This window comes from Bubalus bubalis, chromosome 4 (assembly GCF_019923935.1).
Source record: "Bubalus bubalis isolate 160015118507 breed Murrah chromosome 4, NDDB_SH_1, whole genome shotgun sequence".
NCBI classification, from domain to species: domain Eukaryota; kingdom Metazoa; phylum Chordata; class Mammalia; order Artiodactyla; family Bovidae; genus Bubalus; species Bubalus bubalis.
The window spans coordinates 32102652-32125495 of NC_059160.1; the positions used below are offsets into that span (position 1 = coordinate 32102652).

At 37.3% G+C, this 22844-nt stretch overlaps 1 protein-coding gene across 13 annotated transcripts in view; it reads right to left on the reverse strand.

The window, feature by feature from the left end:
- Positions 1-1965: 1965 nt before the first annotated feature.
- C2CD5 (C2 calcium dependent domain containing 5) overlaps positions 1966-22844 on the reverse strand; it is a 92291-nt gene continuing 71412 nt past the window's right edge. For 7 of the 13 annotated variants that reach the window (XM_044941238.2, XM_044941240.2, XM_044941237.2 and 4 more), the window contains 6 exons: positions 21836-21922; positions 10313-10363; positions 9312-9413; positions 7801-7991; positions 3971-4117; positions 1966-3263 (listed from right to left, as the gene is read on the reverse strand). In XM_044941238.2, the coding sequence (XP_044797173.1) occupies positions 3132-3263; positions 3971-4117; positions 7801-7991; positions 9312-9413; positions 10313-10363; positions 21836-21922 (710 nt within the window). In that variant the 3' untranslated portion in view covers positions 1966-3131. The remainder of the gene's footprint in view (positions 3264-3970; positions 4118-7800; positions 7992-9311; positions 9414-10312; positions 10364-21835; positions 21923-22844) is intronic. The other 6 variants (XM_044941243.2, XM_006071777.4, XM_044941244.2 and 3 more) reach the window with 3 other exon arrangements.

Here is a 22844-nt window from a genome sequence, read left to right on the forward strand (position 1 = left end):
TCACAAGAAAGTGTGACTTTAAATAAAAGTGTTATTCATAATAGCCAAAAATGTTGTCCAAATGGGATGCCTCATACTAAGTGAAAGTTACCAAGCACAAGATCGTATTGACATGGAGGAGCTAAGTTAACTGACTGCAAAGGGGCACAAGGCATTCTCCTTGGTGATGAAATGTTATTTTGGTTACACAACTGAATCTATTTGTCAAACTTTGACTAGTACACTTAAAATAGATAAATTTTATTGAATGTAAATTATACATTAGTGTATTTTAATATGTAAGAATACATACTAGGTTATTAACATGGATTGGGAGGGATAAGATGGGGGAAGAGAAAACCAGGTGAAAAAGTAAAAAAAAAGAAAAAACACCAATATACTTAAAAATTAGGTACTTGATCCAATTTATGCATTTATGAAAAACTGTATGTGTATGCATGAAGCTTCTTAGCTACCTGATACTGCAGTCCAATACTTGCATCCTTGGCAAGTTCAAATTTAGGGGAAGACCAGGTGATGGAAACCTGGTGGTGATGGTTTATGGCAGAGTAGGGCTTCCCTGATGGCTCAGCAGGTGAAGAGTCCTCCTACAACGCTGGAGACATAGGAGATGCAGGTTCAATTCCTGGTCAGGAAGATCCCCTGGAAAAGAATATGGAAACCCACGCCAGTATTCTTGCCTGGGAAATTCCATGGACAGAGGCGCCTGGTGGGGTACAGTCCATGGGGTCACAAAGAGTTGGAGATAACTGAGTGACTAAACACACACACTGGAGGTGAGGAAATGGGACAGTGAGTTTAGCAAATCTAACAAAGGATTGGATAACTTGTGTAGTTTAAGCTTTGGAGTACCAATAGAGAATGAGATACTACAAGGTGTACTAAAGTCCTCTCACTGGCCTCAATATTTCCAAAAGATTAAGTCCCAGTACGTTTGTCTAAAATGATGTTTCTGAGGGAATTTACACACAATGAACAGCAGCAACTCTTTCGGCATCAGGTAACATCAGCCTTTCCAGAAGGAGCCATTTCTGGCAAGGGCTGACTACCTCACACGTGACCCACATTGAGCAAATGGCCTGTGTCAGCAGACAGAAAACCTGAGTAGTTATAGAAACTCTAGCTTTTCTAGAAATCAGTCTGTGCCTCTGTTAAGTATCCAAATGTTGAGACCAAAATGGAAATACATTTTGGTCTCAAAAGGTAAAACAAAAACAACCAGTATTATGTTTTAAACATTAGTAATAAGGTATATGCACAAATCTAAAGGAAATCAACCCTGAATATTCATTGGAAGGACTGTTGCTGAAGCTCCAATACTTTGGCCACCTGACGGGAAGAGCTAACTCATTGGAAAAGACCCTGATGCTGGGGAAAATTGAAGGCAAAAAGAGAAGGGGACAGCAGAGGATCAGACAGCTAGCAGATAGCATCACTGACTCAGCTGACATGAATTTGAGCCAACTCCAGAATGTAGTGGAGGACAGGAGCCAGGCATGCTGCAGTCCATGGGGTCGCAGAGTTAAACATGACTTAGTGATTGAACAACAACATGCACAGGATATGACACAAAACAGGTACTCAACCAGTGAGCTACATTATTAAGCCCCTGCCAAGAAAGAACTCAGAAACATACTCAGGAATCACAAAATAGCTGTGGTATGGATGGATAAAACTGTGAACAAGTCAGTCAATTCCAAGTACCTGTTTTTCCAGAATGAGCTTAAGTATTATCCTCTTGGGGAAGCCACCTTCATCCCAAGCTACACACATTTTCTCACTTAACCGTGCAGGTTTCCTACCAACAACAATGAAAGGGCACAATTACAAGTGTATTTCCCCTCCAAATGAAGAACAGACATACAACAGAAGATTGTTGACTAAAGAAATGAAGGTGATCATATGGAAAGTGATTTCTGACCACTGACAATACTACAAAGAGGCAAAAAAACAGATTTAGGAATATTCCAGTTTATAAAATCTTTTATTTAAAAAATAAAATTATAAACAAAATACAGAAAAATATTGACACCTGTGATAACAAGGAAATGACTCCTAATCTTTAGGGCAGTTGTTATCCTGGAAGAGCAAAATCATGAGTTTTAAAAAGAAATTTTATTGTCCAAAGGAGGAATGTACTTTCAAAGGTTCATCTGTAATATGTATTTGGCATTGACAAAAAAAAAGTATTTCTATCTATACATTCAACATTCTGCAGCATATTTACATTCAAGTTACATTTCCAAATTCTATGCCAAATATAGTCTACCTCACCACCCCAAACCCCTAATAAGACAGTACTAAAATTTTGTTTATTTGGTAAGAGTTCAGTATGACTTTATTAGAAAATAATTTTATGTTCCAACTAGATCAATCAGATTTTAACTACTTCAACAAAATTCATTGGCCTGTTCTTCCCAGTTGAAGCCAAGCCCCTTCCAGAAAAATTAAACACAAATTGAAACTTGGGTAAAAATGAAGTTATATAGTAATTTTTTCCTCCTTCCTTAGAGATATTATTAAGCTTCCAATGAAAGGACACTGGCTCTGATAAACAGATCTTACTTTTGCAGCAATTAAGATACAAGTCACAGAAGCTTAACTTCTTTTTCAAAGATGGCTAAAGCACTTTTCCCTTTCAGCTGTTACCAGATTCTTCATCAAAATAACACATTAATAAACTCACAGTTTTCTGACAACTTTTCTCCATTTTCCCCATACATTCCTCAAATCAGATTACTTATTAACAATTTGTTAATTTCTTGCTTAATTTTTATAAATTACACCAGGATAGCTAGCCTAATTTCCTGATAATTTAAATTACGATTTTATTAAAATCAACATAAATTATAAATAACTTGCATCTTTGCTACAGTTCTCAGAGAAATTTATCTGAACTTCCTGGGGAGTCAAGCCTCCATGAGGCCTGTCTGTCTAGCCTTGGTAAAAAAAACGTCAAGATTTGAAAATTCTCATGTGTCCAAGTGATCCCATTCAAATCAAACATTCTCATATGGGATCAATTCTTTCTTAATTCTCTCATATTAAGTTCATTTTTTACGTCTAGTACAATAAATGAATGACAAAGGAAATTGATGAATGTCATTTAGTTGAGCTCTTTCTAACTGACTTCAGGTTGTGACTTCTCCTCCAGTACATGAGGGCTGGCAATTGGCAGCAGGCTGCGGAGTAGACACCACTTCTAATTCAGATTCACGAACAAAAACCACCGCATCACCACTGACGTTTATAAGACACTGTGCCTAAAAGAATAACACGACATTTCAGTCACATTTCAGTAACACGCTCATACTCTCCTGTTACGCTGGGGGCAGTGTTGTAGAGCAGAAACAGGCATACAGTTCAAGAAAAAAAGAGCAAAGGCTAAGAAGGCAATGCATAGGAAAGGAAACAAAAAAATTCATTAATATAGTTATTTAATTTTTTAAAGGACTATGTTTAACGGTTCTAAGTGAATTATTATGTTAACAAAGCTGATAAGAGAAATCTATTCTAAAATTTAACCTAAGTAACACTCCCCTATCCTCATTAACAAAATTATATTACTTATTAGAATTAACAGTGTGGCCCCACCAGGATGTACTCTTTACCAGCAAGGCAGTCAGAAGTGGACAGCATCACAGCTCAAACCAGAGGGCATCTTTAACTGTCCTCCATTAGCCATCACTGGATCCCAAAGACACCCCCCCAAGAAGGTGGTGGGAAAAGTAATTTAGGACCAAACTTCCAGAGGTATTTCAGACTAATAACTAGTCACTGGGGATGTGAAAACAACACCTGACCTATGTATGACCACAGTTACCAAAATATTTACTAAAACATGTTTTAAGCCTCTGGAATCAAAGAGCTCTGAGGAGCAATTCTCTTTTTTGGAGGCGGGTGGGAAGTGAAAAGGCCATAGGGTGAATTCGTAGGGTCTCCCCATCAGAGGTTTTTAACTCCACCTCACCTGGTTTTTGTTTGGGTTCTCCATGAAGACACACTGCTTCATTATGTAGGAGACAACAGCGTTCCCTCCCAGTGCAGCCACGTGTGCGCGCACCATTGCAAACACTTCAGCGATAAAAGCATGGAGAAAACCACTGACTCCACCTTCCTAAAGGACAATGCACAAGAAAACCAAACTATATACCTGGGTAAATGAACGTACATAAAACATCAAAGAATATGTATTAAAACAGTTTTAAGTGATCTTACTATAATGGATGGTCCTTTTAATTTCCTTCACCATGCGGATTTGTTGCATGAATGAAAAACCTTTACCTAACACATGTCTACAACAGGGATTATTGTTGGTGTTCAGTCATTAAGGTGTGTCATTATCCCAACAGGGATTACTATCTTGATTTTACAGATGATGAAACTGAAGCTCATGTGACGTGTCCATGATGAAGGTGGAACACAGAGCTAGTGGACAGATGGCAGAGCGAGAGTTCTAACTGTTCCTCCACTGTCAACACCTCCCTCCATGAAACTGTTCCCATCATCATTCAAATAAATTGATGGTAAATATAAACAATGAGACTTCCCTGCTATCCATATCTCCCACTTTGAAAATGAACCATGTTCCAAGTCACACTCGTCTTTTTCAGTTTCTTGAAGGTTTGACACCTTTTCCAGCCTCGGGGTCATCATACATGAAGGGTCCACACCCGATTTTCCACCAGGGTAACTCGTACTCAATTCTTCAGGTCCTGGTTTACATGTGACTTCTTCAGAGCAATCTACCCTGCTGCTGCTGCTGCTGCTGCTGCTAAGTCGCTTCAATCGTGTCCGACTCTGTGTGACCCCATAGACGGCAGCCCACCAGGCTCCCCCATCCCTGGGATTCTCCAGGCAAGAACACTGGAGTGGGTTGCCATTTCCTTCTCCAATGCATGAAGGTGAAAAGAGAAAGTGAAGTCGCTCAGTTGTGTCTGACTCGTGACCCCATGGACTGCAGCCTACCAGGCTCCTCCATCCATGGGATTTTCCAGGCAAGAGTACTGGAGTGGGGTGCCATTGCCTTCTCCGGCAATCTACCCTATCAGACCTAAATTACGTTCTCCTGTTAATATTCTCTGAGAGCCCTTGTTGTATTTCTTTATATGACTTACTATTTACTAAGAGCTATCTATTCACCACATGATGATTATTTACTGTCCACTAAATTCCATCATGCCAGGGACTGCATGTGCCATGCTCACAACTATATACACTAACACCCGTTTCAACAGGTGCATGTGCCCAGTGACCTATACATATTTGTCATGGAAAGAGTCCAACAGTTTGGGGAACTTTCGCAGTGTTCAAAACCAAACAAGACAGAAACCAAAGGCTAGCTGATAGCTTAGAATGCTTTACAATCTAAATTTCCCACAAATTTTACTGGAGGTTTTTTACAGTCTAGGAAGAAATTTCCAACTTTAAATTGGAAGATAAGGGCAAAATTTAATACACTGTTAGAAAAAGCATTTGTCTAGGTCACATTTTTTCTGAAAAGCTACAGGATCCTACATAAAGTTTGTCATTAAGGAATTAAAGGAGTTGCTTCAGCCTGCCTCTGACTCAATCACAGTCCAGGACAGTCTTCTCTTCTACTTTTATCAGTTTTCCTCTTACATATCAAATCAAAAAATTCTTAAGAGTAAAAGACACTACAGAGGGGTAAATTCTAATATTACGTAATTGAAAGCAAATAAGTCAACGAGGAATGAACAGATTTCAGATATTATACTATATACAGGCTTCTCAGGTAGCACTAGTGGTCAAGAACCCACCTGCCAAGGCAGGAGACATAAGAGACATGGGTTCAATCCCTGGGTCAGGAAGATCCCCTGTAGAGTATGGCAACCCACTCCAGTATTCTTTCCTTGAGAATCTCATGTTCAGAGATGCCTAGTGGGCTACAGTCATGGGGCTGCAAACAGCCAGGCACAACTGAAGCAAATTAGCCCACATGCATGCATACACTACATGTTATACTATTAACTATATTATAGCTGGTATTATAAATCTCTGTTGAAGGAAAATCTGTGAAGCAACATTTCGGGGTATGGTTGCTTCAGCAGTTGAAAAGACACTTTGGAAAGAAAGTTTTATGCATTCAACAGTATAATATCCATGTGCAACTGGAAAAGGTTAATTCACCAATCTATGACAGCTTCTCAAACCCAAATTTCTTTGTCAAACCTCAATGGATTTAAGTGTTGCCTATTTTAATTCTACATTAAAAGGTTTTTGAGAATATCTTGAGATAGTTTCTTTTCCATCTCAACACAATTAGAATATGATTGTAAAAATAATTTTTCTTAAAGGAAACATCTATCTAATTAATTAATCTGTCAGAAGTCACTCCCTCATTTACACAAAAACGGCTTGTGGTTACTCTGCACCAGGCAGTCTGCTGGGTGCAGGAGGGTGAGCCTGAGTTAGTAAGCAGGCTGCCATTTCCAAGAAGCCATAGAAACACTGCTGGTGAAACAATGGGGGGAAAAAACACAATTAAGTTGTGTTTATGATTAACACACTTTTAAAAAATACAAACTTCTGCTAAAGTATTTTGAAGAGTTTATTGGATTTCAAATTTAAATAATTAAACATTTTCCCTACTCACTATATTAATTTGCTTAGCAGCCCTGCTCAAGAAACATAAGACAAATAGAAATACAATCTTTTCCTGAGTTTAAATTCCTCTGTAATGCAAGATATAATAGGCTGACTCTGATTCTTAATTCTGACCTCATCAAGCAAGAGATTATAACTGCTGTTCTTTAAAAAACAAATTAAAGTTTAATGATACCCAGTGTGAGGTAGGAACTTGAACAAATAACACTGATGGCTAGAGGAGAAAACAAGCAGCCTCCTTCTTTGTCAGGAGAAAACGACAGAAGTAAATGATATAAAAAAACCTCCAAAGACATCTATTCAGGATACAGTCCCCTACTATTTCTTAATGTGAACTCTTAAAAATTGCCATTTAAATCCATCTCAGGCAAATACCTACTGAGAAACTAAGCTATTCTTTCAGGGCTGTTTTAAACCTCTATCAAACATGGATACATTTATTTATTTTTAATTTACCATCTGATAAGGATTTGTAACTTCTAATAACAAATGAATTTAAACCCAACACAACTCTTGTGATAATACTGAAAGTGAAAGTGAAGTCGCTCAGTCGTGTCCAACTCTTTGCGACCCTGTGGACTATAGCCTACCAGGCTCCTCTGTCCATGGAATTTTCCAGGCAAGAATATTAGAGTGGGGTTGCCATTTCCTTGGAGAAGGCAATGGCACCCCACTCCAGTACTCTTGCCTGGAAAATCCCATGGACGGAGGAGCCTGGTAGGCTGCAGTCCATGGGGTCTCTAAGAGTTGGACACGACTGAGCGGCTTCACTTTCACTTTTCACTTTCATGCATTGGAGAAGGAAATAGCAACCCACTCCAGTGTTCTTGCCTGGAGAATCCCAGGGACGGGGGAACCTGGTGGGCTGCTGTCTATGGGGTCGCACAGAGTCGGACACGACTGAAGTGACTTAGCAGTACCAGCGGCCATTTCCTTCTCCAGGGCATCTTCCCGACCCAGGAATCGAACCTGGGTCTCCCGCATTGCTGGCAGACACTTTTACCATCTGAGCCTAATCTACAGCCAATCCAGACAGGTTATGCAAAAAGTGTGTGTGTGTGTGTGTTACTTTTGGCAAAAAAACAAACAATTTGAAACATGTTTAGTTTTGATACTACTACTTTCAACCACAGAAAATTCACAAACACAATGAAATAACAACTATAAAATTACCTCACGTAGAGAAGTGGTTTCCCGAATGAAAAACATGTTAATTATCCCAAGATATTTTGTTATTTTTGCTCCAGGAATGAAAGAAAGAGGTGTCATCTTAACAACCCCAACGGTAGAATTTGCACAAGGGGGAGCAGAACGATTCCGGAAGTTTCCTTCCCCCATTGGACTTGCTTTTTCAACTGTCACTGCTAAAATTGGAAAGAGAAGAGAAAGCATCAAGATCACATGTTGGTGACTCAATGATTCCCTAGTGTTTCCAAATAAGTGGTGACAACATTCAGCTGTCTGTGAGGCTAAGCCATGTCATGAAAGAAAAGAAATTATCATGCACTGCATGCAGTTACAAATAGAGAGAGAAAGAAAAACGTAAGAGGAAATGCTGGAATGGAATCTTTGGGAAGAAAAATGGCATTCCTGCAAAAGAAAATGTCGATGCGGTGTAGCTACACACACAATGATAGTTATAAAGTGAAGACAAAGAAAAAGCGGTAGAGCATTAAAAAATCTGCTGTAGGAACAAATTATTACGAGAGTGTGAAAGTTGTTACATTTCCCAGTGCAGTGTTTTCCATCTTTTTTTCAGACGACTTCATCATTGTCAACTTGTAGATAAACCTTATCTTAACTAGTTGTAGCAGGTTTCTTTTCCAAACCTTCTCGATCAAAGTTATAATTTAAAAAATTTAACAAATGACCTTGGCTGTCTAAAAGTTAATTGTTCATAAAATAACAAATACCTACTGCTTATCAAATAACTACCATGAACCAGACACACACACACGTGTGTGTGTATATATATAATTTTCACAACAACACAGCGACATAGGTGTTATCATCCCCATTTAACACATGAGGAAACTGAGGCCCACAAAACTTAAATAACTTGCCAAGGTCACACAGCTATTAAAATGGCACTTTTAGGATTCAAAACCAGACCTGGTTGGTTTCATAGCCTGTGAGCTTCCCTCTAAATACAGTTCCTTCCCTTTAATGTCAACTCTTTCACTCAAATACATTTACCTCAAAGTCTACCAAAACACATGGAGTATAGATTAAAAAAAAAAAATATCTTAGTCCTGATGCTGAGTCTAGCAGTGAGATAAGAGTTGGCCACTTTCTCTCTGGAGATACCTTCTAGTCTCACTGTAGACATTACTCTTAGTAATCTGACAGATGCCATATATTATCGAGTACCTTGGGCCCTGAAAGAGTCTCTTCAATAAAAGCTCATTAATTTCCTTCCACTATGTGACATAATATCTATTTATATACGTCTAAGAATACCTTCGCCAAAATAAAAAACTAAAAACACAACCCTGCAGCTACAATTTAAACATCTAAAGGCCCTTCAAAAGCTTTTGCTAAATGACCATTAGCATCTGCAGCTTTCACACTCCAACACATGATTGATTGGCAATGTTATTACTGAGTAGTCAGGGCCAGCCTTCACCACTGGGAAATCAGGGATATGCTTCTCAAATCACAACGTGGTAGAAACATCCGCCTACTTGTCTTAATTGATCCGCGCCTTATGGTCTGAGCTTTCAGTTTAATGAGCTCTATCCAGCTGCTGCATCTGTCTGCAAAGGAACTGTAATCAACTGACGTTGCTGAAAACACAGACAGAAAACAAAAGAAAAAACAAAGAAAAAATATGGATGACGTCTCTTACTCGTCACAACACTCCTCTCGATGATGTAATTTAACTGTAACTTAGGGGGAAAGGTGATCCTTTTCAAGTCAGGTGAGAGAGATAGTAAAGAATCAAGCTTTAGACACTGATTTGTCCAAAACCAAGTTGTCGGTTGGCTGAGCATCTCTGGCGATGTCAGAGCTGTGTGGTCTTTTAGGGGGAACAGAAGCAGGTCTACCAAGATCAAGGAAAGGGTCACGTGCTGCGTTTTAACTAACTTCCTTTCCCTTGTTTTTATTTTACACTGTTTTTAGCTGTTTATACTTAGGACTTTAATTTACAATCAGAACTTTGTGAGTAATTCCTTGCCCTATTTTTGCCCTGAAATCAAAAAAATAAATGAATAAATAAATAAATAATGAGAATCAAATGTTAAAGGATACATGAAAAAAAAATCACTAGTTAACTTATTTTTTGCAAACTATCTTCTTTCTACCAGTAGTAACTAGGAAGCCAAAGGGTCATTTTTATCAATATTCTATTTCCACATCTGATTTTGACAACAAAGCTTCTATTAACATGGAGTGAGGATCAAGTGTGAGCCCAACAAGTTCTCCTTTTCAAAAGAATACCTTTTACTACTGTTGAGCTAAAACATAATATTAAAAGCTAAAGTCTTACATTTAGAAACTGGGACACTTCTAAAATGCTAGATGGTGTAAATATTACTTGAATTTCACAATCTAACTACAACAAAGCCACATTTTGGTGTCTATCCCATTGTCCAGAGCATTTCTTCGATGTCTGTATGCTTATGCACCACCACGCTAGAATTTCACACCTTTGGTGACTATTTGCTTCATTAGACAAACTCACCTCTCTGTGCAGCTGGTATACCTGAGTTAGAACTTGCACTCTCCAGGTGTTCTAGTAAGACAATATGAACAACATTAGCTTGGATGCTAAGTACAAGCCAGTATCTCTTTGCTCTTGGTTAATACTCTCTAAAAACCAGATGAATAGGAGAAAATTTTTATGGCCTCATTATAAAAGCAAACCAAATAGAAGTACTTAGGTTTAAAATGGCAGTTTCTATTGATATATGAAAACTAGCTCGGTTAATAAACACCATGCCAAGAAAGATTACTTGTTATTATAACACAAAGAAAGTTCCAGAAAGTCTACATGTTAGAAAATATCAACACAGTAACAAATGTTAGCGGGAGGGAAGCAGGATGTGGGAAACCTGAACAGAGAAAAGGGTCGAGGTACTGGGAAGAAAATCTGAAATGAAAGAGGGAAGGTAAATGTCTATGGGGGAAAAGCCAGTAAGATTAAGAGCTACAGACAAAGCAATGACCTGTGTCTCATAGATAAACACACACCATACATTAGCCCCGCCCCACCCACCTCACCACCAACCCTCTCATTCAAAGCTTTCACTTCCAACAGCTTCCTCTGAAACTATCATGACTTTATGGAACTAAAAGGTGACTACTTTTCACAGAAATAACTAGGAATCCCAAACTATAACCTCCTTTCTAGTAAGCTCACAAAAGCAACATCTTGAATTCTTCCTGAAAGTTTACATTTTTATCATAGATATTTAAGGAACTGTACAAATTCAAACAGCACTACATTAAAAAAAAAAAGTCATCATCTATTTCTAATTTTCAGGCTCTACCCACACTAGCATATTTGAATTTTTGTTTCTAAGAATCTCATAACTGAAGATATATAGTGTTGCCAAGATAGAAATAACTCATAAAAACACTAAGAATAATTTGGGTCAGCCATTTTTTTTATTATTATAAACTAAGTAAATAAGTAAATATATAATATTTTTGCCTCTGTGTCATATGGTGATTTTGGGGGTAATATTCTTAAATTTGCAAAAGTTGTACTTTTCAAAAATCAGACTTATACAGAATGTATCTGCCAACTGGGGGACAATGACATATCTCCCATCCCCACTCCACCTCTTTTTCCCTAAGGCTAGTGACCACGAGCTAATACTGGAGAGAGTACAGTGGTCAACATTCCTCTTGAGATGCACAGCTGTCCAATAAAAGGGATCATGAGGAGAAGTTCACAAAATGACTTGTGAGGGGATCACACTGGGTGTGCCCTGACCATCATGAAGTTCTCGAGGGAGTGTCCTCCTGATTTGGGATCCTGAGGGGTACTGGAAGCCCAGGAGGAGACAGGACCTACAGCAGGAAGACTAAACAGAACTGACACTCAATTTCTAGCAACAGCTGATCCAATGCAGAAGCTGGGAAAGTAAGTGGCCCACCCCAGGCTCACATATCCCAGGAGAGTTCCAGGATTCCCAGAGGTCCTGGGCAGCACAGCCTCACTGAGTACAGACACAGAAAATACAGTTGGCATTAAAGACCCTAGTTTTATCATGTGGGGATGGGAAGAAGGGAGAGGAAGCTAAGAGAAAACATGAAAATGACTAAAATTATCCTCTATACCTTCATATTATCTTGGCAATATGGAATTCCCTGGTAGCAACTGTATATGAAATGTCCACAAAAAGAGCTTATACATGTAGAATCTATCTGCTCCCATCTTCAAATATGTCAAGTGTTAAAAAGTAAAGGTATACAATGGTCTGTAGATTATCTGTGTGTGTGTGTTTTTTTTTTTAAAGGATAAATAGAACATCTTTGCAAAGAGAGACAATATAGCTATTAGAAGCACTTGCCTCTTGGGAAGGAAAATGAAGGGAGAAGGGAGCTTTATTTTGGACAATGTGGTCTTTTTGTAGGATTTGAATTTTTTATCATGTACACTTACTACACTTACTACTTTCCCCAAAGTTTTACAAAAGTGGAGAAGAAGAGAAACAAGAGAGGAAAAATATTTATTCCCAGCCCTCAAATGTGAATGAGTCAGGAGACTTCTGACCTCACTGAAGGAGAGCAGGTTCACCTTCTGCCACGTTTGCCTGGACACTCATTTTTTTCTATCAGAGAAAAGGCCCAAGAGAAGCTAGTCCTGTGGACTTCAGCACTTTGGACTGGTCTGAACACCTCAAACATCTAATGACCTCAGGCTCTCTGCCCCTTCTGATTACTGTTTAGCTTCCCAGGTCACAGCCTTTTCAAAAAAGAAGGTAGCATAGACATTAGCTGTCTGGCTCACTGACAAAGCAGAAATTCTGGTGGTGTGTGTGTTAGTTGCTCAGTTGTATCTGACTCTTTGTGACCCCATGGACTGTACAGCCTACCAGGCTCTTCTGTCCATGGGATTTTCTAGGCAAGGATACTGGAGTGGGTTGCCATTTCCTTCTCCAGGGGATCTTCCCAACCCAGGGATTGAACTCAGGTCTCCTAAATTTCAGGAAGATGCTTTACCGTCTGAGCTACTAGGGAAGCCCTCTGCAATCTCTAGTGCGTGCATGCTCAATTGTGTCTGACTCTTTGTGACCCCATGGACCGTAGCCTACCAGGCTCCTCTGTCCACGGGATTCTCTAAGGCAAGAAAACTGCAGTAGGTTGCCGTTTCCTCCTCAGGGGCTCTTCCCCACCCAGGGGTCAAACCCGCATCTCCTGTTCCCTGCACTGCAGGCAGATTCTCTACTGCTGAGCCATCGGGGAAGCCACATGCAATCTCTAAGCCAGTACTTTAAAAAGGCAACAGATTTCATACTCAGAAGTAGAAATCTTTTTAAATGTCCTTGAGGCTTTGCTGGGGAGCCAATGCTCAGTTCTGGCCATTTGTATATCTCTGTGGAAGACTTTGAGACAAACACTTCGTATGTCAGGTCCCCACTGAAGCCGCAAAGAGAGTTTAAATCAAGCCATACAGCAACCCAGTTCTCTTACCATTTCCTTGCCCACTGAATACAATTTTGCTATTCAAAAAATCTACTAAGTGATAGTGATAATCCCTCAAAAAAAACAATGCTGGAAAGTTAACAAGGCAAGCAGAACAACATATAGAACTGTTTTATTAGTATACTCTAATATTAGACTTTTAACAGGCCTTAGCAGAGTGGGGAGGGGGATTAATCTAGATTAAAGTGGTTTAGTGGAAATGAGCATACAGATGAAAAACAAAAAGAAAATCTAGCAAGAATTCTTCCTCCTTCAATTATACACCTGCCAGTGCTTCTGAAGTTTGAGACGCCTTCATTCTCCTAAACAATCTGTCATACCAATGACAAAGGGATGTACTAGTCATGATAAAGTCTTACACTGACTACTCTTCTGACAATTTACTATCATTAAATTTTACAGATCATCTTTGCTCTGAATAATTAAAAAAGTCTTTGAGACATTCTTTTCCTGTCACCCTAAGAAAAGTATTAAAACTGAAAAAATTCCTGCAAACTCTGAAAAGATTCTCTGGCAGATAAAACTATGTGCAATCTGGAGTCTCTAAACTATATTGCTTTATTTTCCTATTTAAACATTCTCAGTTTTAAACTATGATGATCAAAATTTGGTTTTATGTTCCTTTAGGCATTTCCTTAATGCACTGATCAGTATCTGGCTTAATGACTGAGTGAGACAAATGATGTATGTAAACATTCAGTATATACCTGGACCCTAATGGTCTTCAAATATTTGTGGTTTGATAATGAAATTGACATATTACAGTTAAAAATTATTAAGGCATGGAGAAAAATGTAAGTTGTTTTTCACTAGAAGAAAAAAATTCAACTAGAATACACAGATAATACATATATGACAAAAGACAATTAGTTGCCCTATTTGAATCATTAAAACTTCCAATTAAAGGTGTACAATATCCTAACCCACTTACTTTTCTTCTTTAGTCCCCATCATTCACTCCTCTCACTACCATCCTTTGTTATCTTTTTTCCCCAAATAATCCTGGTTTTTGGTCAGTAGCCCAATTCAACGTTCTTTGCTTTTCACTCCCTCGATTCCTGATTGGCTTTTACTGCCCTCGAGCTGCCTTGAAGAAGCTAAGATTCCCTATCTCTACTTCTTCATCAACTCCTTGCTTCCTTCACACTTCTTAGGTGCAATTTTCACATTTTCCACTCTTTATAGAGTTCCTGTTCATTCTCTTTCCCCTCAGTATCTTTCTCCTTTCAGGATCCCCTACTGATTGCTGTGGCCACCAATAACAAGGAAAATTTAGCATTTTTAATAGATTTCCCTGGTGGCTCAGACAGTAAAGCGTCTGTCTACAATGTGAGAGACCCAGGTTCGAGCCCTGGTTTGGGAAGATCCCCTGGAGAAGGAAATGGCAATCCACTCCAGTACTATTGCCTGGAAAATCCCATGGACAGAGAAGCCTGGTAGGCTACAGTTTGTGGGGTCGCAAAGAGTCGGACACGACTGAGCGACTTCACTTTCACTGTTTGGTCACGTGTGCTTAGTCTCTTAGTCCTGCCCAACTCTGTAGCCTGCAAAGCACTTCTGTCCATGGGGATTCTCCAGGCAAGAATTCTGGAGTGGGCTGCCATGCCCTCCTCCAGGGGATCTTCCCAACCCAGGAATCAAACCCAGGTTTCCCGCATGGCAGGCAGATTCTTCACCATCTGAGCCACCAGGGAAGCCCAAGAATACTGGAGTGGGTAGCCTATCCCTTCTCTAGGGGATCTTCCTGACCCAGGAATTGAACTGGGGTCTCCTGCATTGCAGGTAGATTCTTTACCAGCTGAGCTACCAGGGAAGCCCACCATTTGGTCATAGTGACAAAATATATCTTAAAAAATAAGAGAGAAAAAACAGACATGCAATGAACTGTTAATATAAAAAAAATTTAGTTAATATAAAGAATTATATATACTTGTAAGAATTCAGAACCATTAGTTGGTAAGAAAAACTAAAAGCTAATTTCTGTAATTCTTATAGATTTATATTTCTAATAACTAGTTTACAATAATTTAAAGCAAGTCATTTAAGTTTAAAAAATTAAACTATATTTTTAAATCCAATTTGGTTTAACAAAAAAGTAAACTCCAAAAGCCTACTGTAAAAATAAAGGAAAAAGGTTCCAATGTGGATACCTAATTATGGAGTACAATGCATTGAGGGGTGTAAGTTTTCTTTTTTACTGAAATCCAGAATGTGACCTATGTTTGTCACATTAGTCAGCAACTGCTCAGTGAAAAGAGAACTCCTCCCAGCCTCTAGTTAATGCCACTGAACGTGAGGATACCACCCCAGCATAAAGCCAAGTGACAGCAGAAATAAGCATGGGGGGTAGGGAGTAATAAAAAAATGTTTCCTCTATACAGTTTCATCCAACAGTATACAAACACTAAAAGTGACTCAATTAAACACTCTTATAGCCTTAAATTCTCAGAATTTTAGTGAAAACCATTATCCTGATATAGATTAGATTTATAAAGTATTTGATATCTATTTATATATATGTGTGTATATAGTGGTATGTGATTCACACACGTTTGTCTAACGTAAGTTCTTAAAGTCCCACAATATGGTATCTAATATCTCAAGATTCAGGTCTTTAAATGTGTATCTACTAAAGCAATATGCTAATCTTTTATATAAAAAAATTATACACATCTTTTACCCAGATTACATTTACTCAGATTCTCTATTTTTACTATATTTGCTCAATCTTTTTTCACTTCCACTTCATAAAATATATATGATTTTTAAATTCTCTTAAAAACCATTTCAGAGTGAAGTGACATATTAAAAAAATTGACATATAGATATTAATGAAGGGGGAAAATATTATGAAAGTGCCATAAAAATTTATGATAAAAACTCTCCAGAAAGCAGGAATAGAAGGAACATACCTCAACATAATAAAAGCTATATATGACAAACCCACAGCAAACATTATCCTCAATAGTGAAAAATTGAAAGCATTTCCTCTAAAGTCAGGAACAAGACAAGGGTGCCCACTTTCACCATTACTATTCAACATAGTTTTGGAAGTTTTGGCCACAGCAATCAGAGCAGAAAAAGAAATAAAAGGAATCCAAATTGGAAAAGAAGTAAAACTCTCACTGTTTGCAGGTGACATGATCCTCTACATAGAAAACCCTAAAGACTCCACCAGAAAATTACTAGAACTAATCAATGACTATAGTAAAGTTGCAGGATATAAAATCAACACACAGAAATCCCTTGCATTCCTATACACTAATAATGAGAAAATAGAAAGAGAAAATTAAGGAAACAATTCCATTCACCATTGCAACCGAAAGAATAAAATACTTAGGAATATCTATCTACCTAAAGAAACTAAAGACCTATATATAGAAAACTACAAAACACTGGTCAAAGAAATCAAAGAGGACACTATAGATGGAGAAATATACCATGTTCATGGATTGGAAGAATCAATATAGTGAAAATGAGTATACTACCCAAAGCAATCTATAGATTCAATGCAATCCCTATCAAGCTACCAACAGCATTCTTCACAGAGCTAGAACAAATAATTTCACAATTTGTATGGAAATACAAAAAACCTCGAATAGCCAAAGCTATTTTGAGAAGAAGAATGAAACTGGAGGAATCAACCTGCCTGACTTCAGGCTCTACTACAAAGCCACAGTTATCAAGACAGTATGGTACTAGCACAAAGACAGAAATATAGATCAATGGAACAAAATAGAAAGCCCAGAGATAAATCCACGCACATATGGACATCTTATCTTTGACAAAGGAGGCAAGAATATACAATGGGTTAAAGACAATCTCTTTAACAAGTGGTGCTGGGAAATCTGGTCAACCACTTGTAAAAGAATGAAACTAGAACACTTTCTAACACCATACACAAAAATAAACTCAAAATGGATTAAAGATCTGAACCTAAGACCAGAAACTATAAAACTCCTAGAGAAGAACATAGGCAAAACACTCTCTGACATACATCACAGCAGGATCCTCTATGACCCACCTCCCAGAATACTGGAAATAAAAGCAAAAATAAACAAATGGGGCCTAATTAAACTTAAAAGCTTCTGCACAACAAAGGAAACTATAAGCAAGGGGAAAAGACAGCCTTCAGAATGGGAGAAAATAATAGCAAATGACGCAACAGACAAACAACTAATCTCAAAAATATACAAGCAACTCCTACAGCTCAATTCCAGAAAAATAAACGACCCAATCAAAAAATGGGCCAAAGAACTAAATAGACATTTCTCCAAAGAAGACATACAGATGGCTAACAAACACATGAAAAGATGCTCAACATCACTCATTATTAGAGAAATGCAAATCAAAACCACTATGAGGTACCATTTCATGCCAGTCAGAATGCCTGCGATCCAAAAGTCCACAAGCAATAAATGCTGGAGAGGGTGTGGAGAAAAGGGAACCCTCTTACACTGTCGGTGGGAATGCAGACTAGTACAGCCACTATGGAGAACAGTGTGGAGATTCCTTAAAAGACTGGAAATAGAACTGCCTTATGATCCAGCAATCCCACTGCTGGGCATACACACCGAGGAAACCAGAATTGAAAGAGACACATGTACCCCAATGTTCATCGCAGCACTGTTTATAATAGCCAGGACATGGAAGCAACCTAGATGTCCATCAGCAGATGAATGGATAAGAAAGCTGTGGTACATATACACAATGGAGTATTACTCAGCCATTAAAAAGAATACATTTGAATTAGTTCTAATGAGGTGGATGAAACTGGAGCCTATTATACAGAGTGAAGTAAGCCAGAAAGAAAAACACCAATACAGTATACTAACGCATATATATGGAATTTAGAAAGATGGTAACAATAACCCTGTATACGAGACAGCAAAAGAGACACTGATGTATAGAACAGTCTTTTAGACTCTGTGGGAGAGGGAGAGGGTGGGATGATTTGGGAGAATGGCATTGAAATATGTATAATATCATATATGAGACGAGTCGCCAGTCCAGGTTTGATGCACGATACTGGATGCTTGGGGCTGGTGCACTGGGATGACCCAGAGGGATGGTATGGGGAGGGAGGAGGGTTCAGGATGGGGAACACATGTATATCTGTGGCAGATTCATTTTGATATATGGCAAAACCAATACAATATTGTAAAATTAAATAAAATAAAATTTAAAAAAATTGCTATTGTTATCTTTTTTTCTTATAACACAGGTTCATATGAAAAAAAAGTAATTTATGGTGATGCCACATCATCTCTGTTCCTCACAGCATTCAAAGAATTTTGATGACCTTCACTTGATAATGTTCTTTAAGAAATTACTTAGGCTCATCACTTTTTGATATTTCAAATCAGAAAAATCAAGATAACTAGCAAGGTAACACAAAATCAACCATAATTTGAGACACACATCAAAACTGTTTTGTGTACCTTGAGAAACAAAACCAAGTATAACAAAAGATGGAAGGGGAAAAAAACTGAACATGGATGGACAACTCAGGCCCAGGCTTACTCTACACAGTCAATTAGAATACATGTCATTGAAACATCTTCTCTTCAAAGAGTCTCTCATTTTCAGTAACACCAAAAGATAAGTAAAGGTTTATCTACAAGTGAAAAGATGGAAGTATTAATAAACATACTGTGCATAGCTCTTGACACTACTCTGTCAACTAAAAAGAAATAAAAATTTTCATAAATTATCTCATTTGTGATGAGAACATGGAAAATAAATTAGTATTCAAAGTTTTCAGAATTAAAAAAGATAAACCTCAGTCAGCTTAGCTAACTGACCTAACTATAAAAACTATATATTTATTTATTTATCATATCAGTTGTCAATTTTTAAGCCTCTGGTTGCAGAAAGAAAGTAAAGTTTTTTTTTTTAACATTTATTCCCCATCCTTGCCTTTCTATCTCCCACCTATTTCCTCTAAACCACTAAGCTTAACTGTTTCCAGATATTTCTATTCTCTATTCAAAGCCTGTCTTCATGTTAAAATATTCAGCTACTACATTCATGATATAACACTCTATTATTACATGTTTCCTACCTTTCAAAAGCCATTCTATCCTCAAATTTTCTAAAATATTTTGAAATAACTTTTTCTAATGTATATAGCATAGAACACGTTCTCCTGGAGAGACGTCAGGAAGCAAAGACAATAAGTAAGCATGCAACATAAACCACAGTATACACGACTTTAAAAAAAATGCACAGGTAAACTTTTTAGTGTTCACTGATGATATTAAAATATAACATTCAAAGAAAGGCACGTAGGTTTTACAGTTAAGTACTTAGTATTAAAAGTTTTATATATATATATATAAGTATTAGATGTGATGGTATGATTATGAAGCTGACAACAGTGACAATGATGATGATAAAGGCAGCAGGATCTGATTCAGTGATTTTCAAACTTTTTGAAACCCTTTCTTCTAACAAAATCACATAGGAAGCGAACACAGAAAGCACAGTGAATCAAAGCTGCTCTAGTTCAGAGGCAGGTGAGCCAGCACTAACCCCGACACCTTGCCTCTTGGAAGGCCACAAGGCACCTCTGAAGAAATTCTAGGGTTTGGAGGGACAGAGTTTAAAAATCATTGGTTTAACTGATTTGAAGCTATTTGGAAAATGAACTCAAAGAAGCTCAGTGTGACCTCAGGCATAATTTAGCTTTTGTTTTTAGTAATAATCGAAGAACCATACACCATAGAAACTCAAAAAAATCCGAGAATTTTAAAGGCTGGAGAGAATCTTCATCTTTTCACATTTTACAAATGAAGAACTGAGACTTCAGTGGCCTAACTGCAGATTAACTGGCCCAAGTTCTCACATTTGATATCATCAGGAGCAGAACTGAGAAAAAAGCCAGGTCTCTTGCTTTATTAGTCCACTTTATGGCCCTCTCCCATGCTCCTTAAAATAAACTGCAAATATTTTAGGTATTGTTTAGATATAACTTATTCTGCTCAAATTCTTCTTTGTTTTTCAGTTCACAGAGTATCATTTGTGCAAAATATACTGATTACTACAAAAAGCATTAGTTTTAATTACCTTTGAAAACATTTTGAAAGCTATTACCGAAACTAAGTTATCAATATAGACATGGTTAATTTACAGAGTTTAAATTTAATCTTCCACAGATTTCAGTAGCTATTAACAACATGGTAAAATAGAGCTGACAGGGACCTCAACTCCACAAATAAATATTTTTATAGATTAGCAATTAATCAAACCTTATTGCTGATAGGGTTATTGGTTTTAGTTGCCCCCTCCTCACCACTGCTCGTTAAGGATAAACTAAGTGAAAACTAAAAGTAGTTTGAAACTAACCCTGTGTTAAATGTAAGTTTCTATAGAAAGCAGGTGTTAAAAAAAAAAAATTTTATGAAGTCAGTTCAAGGAAGATTCTAGACTGTTCTGCTTTTTGTTCTAAAAGCTACATTTAAGTTATAAATCTGAACTCAGATTATCTTTGGATTTATACCTTTTTTTTTTTTAAAGAAATTCTCTATGAAGTTCTAAATGAGAATTTTATTTGGACAAAAAGGAAAAAGAACCACATGGTAACCATGTTAGAAAGTTCCAAATCTGAAAGTAGCTTAACTTTTTCAGCTCCAAAATATGAGTCAAGATCTATTTATCTTCATAGACTCTGAACTGATTTAGTAAAGACTCTACTGATATATACACAATGTGAATTTAAAGCTATTATGTATTATAACTAACTTCGTATCAGATAAAGTAACTGACAAATAGAAATCATATGCATGATAAAATGTAAACATTAGAAAGGCCATCTGATTTTAAATAATGAATGCATCATTTCTCAGAATAAAAAATATAGAAAAAACACAAACATTTATTGTATATAAACTGCTCTAAGATAAGGTATAGTATTTCTGAAATTTTTATAAGAATTACATTTAAATCACAAGAGAAATGGAAAAAACTACCTCCCATTTTTCTCCAAAGATTGTAGAGATATAAGTATACCTAATGCTACTGAATTAAGGGATAATCATTTTGCATTTGAAAAAATGTTCCTCAAATATAAGACACCCGAAAGACAGAAAGCTCATCCCTTTCTCACTTGCACTAATCCTTGCCCAAAACCTCTCTCCACATAGCTTCTGAAGAAAATAAGTATTTTGTTGTCTAAGAAAATCTAAAAGTTTCTGCAAGAGGTTAGAATGTTGCTGGAAAAAATTCACCAGATAAAAATATCAAAAATACCATATGTGAACAGTTAACTTTGGGAAATCCACATCTCTGAAAATAAAACTTTAATATATTTGAGGTATTAGAACAGAATATCATATGAAAAATTACCTTAATAAGTTATGATGAGATTACTAGGGAAATTAAAATGAAAGCAACAGTACTCTCTCCCCTTTATGAACATGAAGAAACATACAATGGGGAATGAAGAACAAATCTCCATTTCAAAATTAAGTTAAGATCACCTACAATCAAGAAGCAAGTAAAAGCATCTAGAAACTAGTATTTGTGCTTGCATTTCTCTTGCTTAACCAACCTTTAGCTGGTGGAAAAGGATGAGAAGGAAGTGAATCCGAACAGAGTTCCAGGGGAAACTGCAGAAGTTCTTCATTATCTGTAGAGGCTAGAGAAGCAAGAAAAAATATAAAATACTATGTAATGATCTCTTATTAATTTTTTAAAAATTAAGAATCTGGGATAGTATATGTATTTTTCCCCAACTCAATTTATTCTGGTTATTTTCTCCTTGCTTTCTACCTTCACGTGCAGACACTGAGAGTGGTTGCTATCTTTCCAGGTGGGACTGTTAAGATTTAGAAAGGATGATACATATAAACCTCTTAGCACAATGCCTTTCAAAGAATAAGCACTCACTAATAATTATTACTATCCTACTTTTGTATTGATACTATAGTAGTTCTGTAATACTTAAACCAGTTACTATTTTTTTTTTATAAATATCTGAACACATCATCATTTAACACATCTCTCAATCTGACATTTACTCAATACTATATAGGTGTAATTGGAGAAGGCGATGGCACCCCACTCCAGTACTCTTGCCTGGAAAACCCCATGGACGGAGGAGCCTGGTGGGCTGCAGTCCATGGGGTCACTAAGAGTCGGACATGACTGAGCGACTTCACTTTCACTTTTCAGTTTCATGCACTGGAGAAGGAAATGGCAACCCACTCCAGTGTTCTTGCCTAGAGAATCCCAGGGACGGCAGAGCCTGGTGGGCTGCCGTCTATGGGGTCACAAAGAGTCAGACACGACTGAAGCGACTTAGCAGCAGCAGCAGCAGCAGCATATAGGTGTAATATATTCAACTTAAAATATTTTAGATATTTATTTAGCCAGCAAGTCATTAAACTTCAGAAAGTTTCTTTTTTTTCAGAGCCTCTAAATTGCTGAAGAATTAATGATACAATCTAAGTCTAAAAAACAGCCACATGCTGTGTAATCAGCAGTGAACCACCTATCCATGTGTGAAACAAAAAAAAGCCAATCATATGCTTATCCATACAGTTGATAAAGAAAACAGG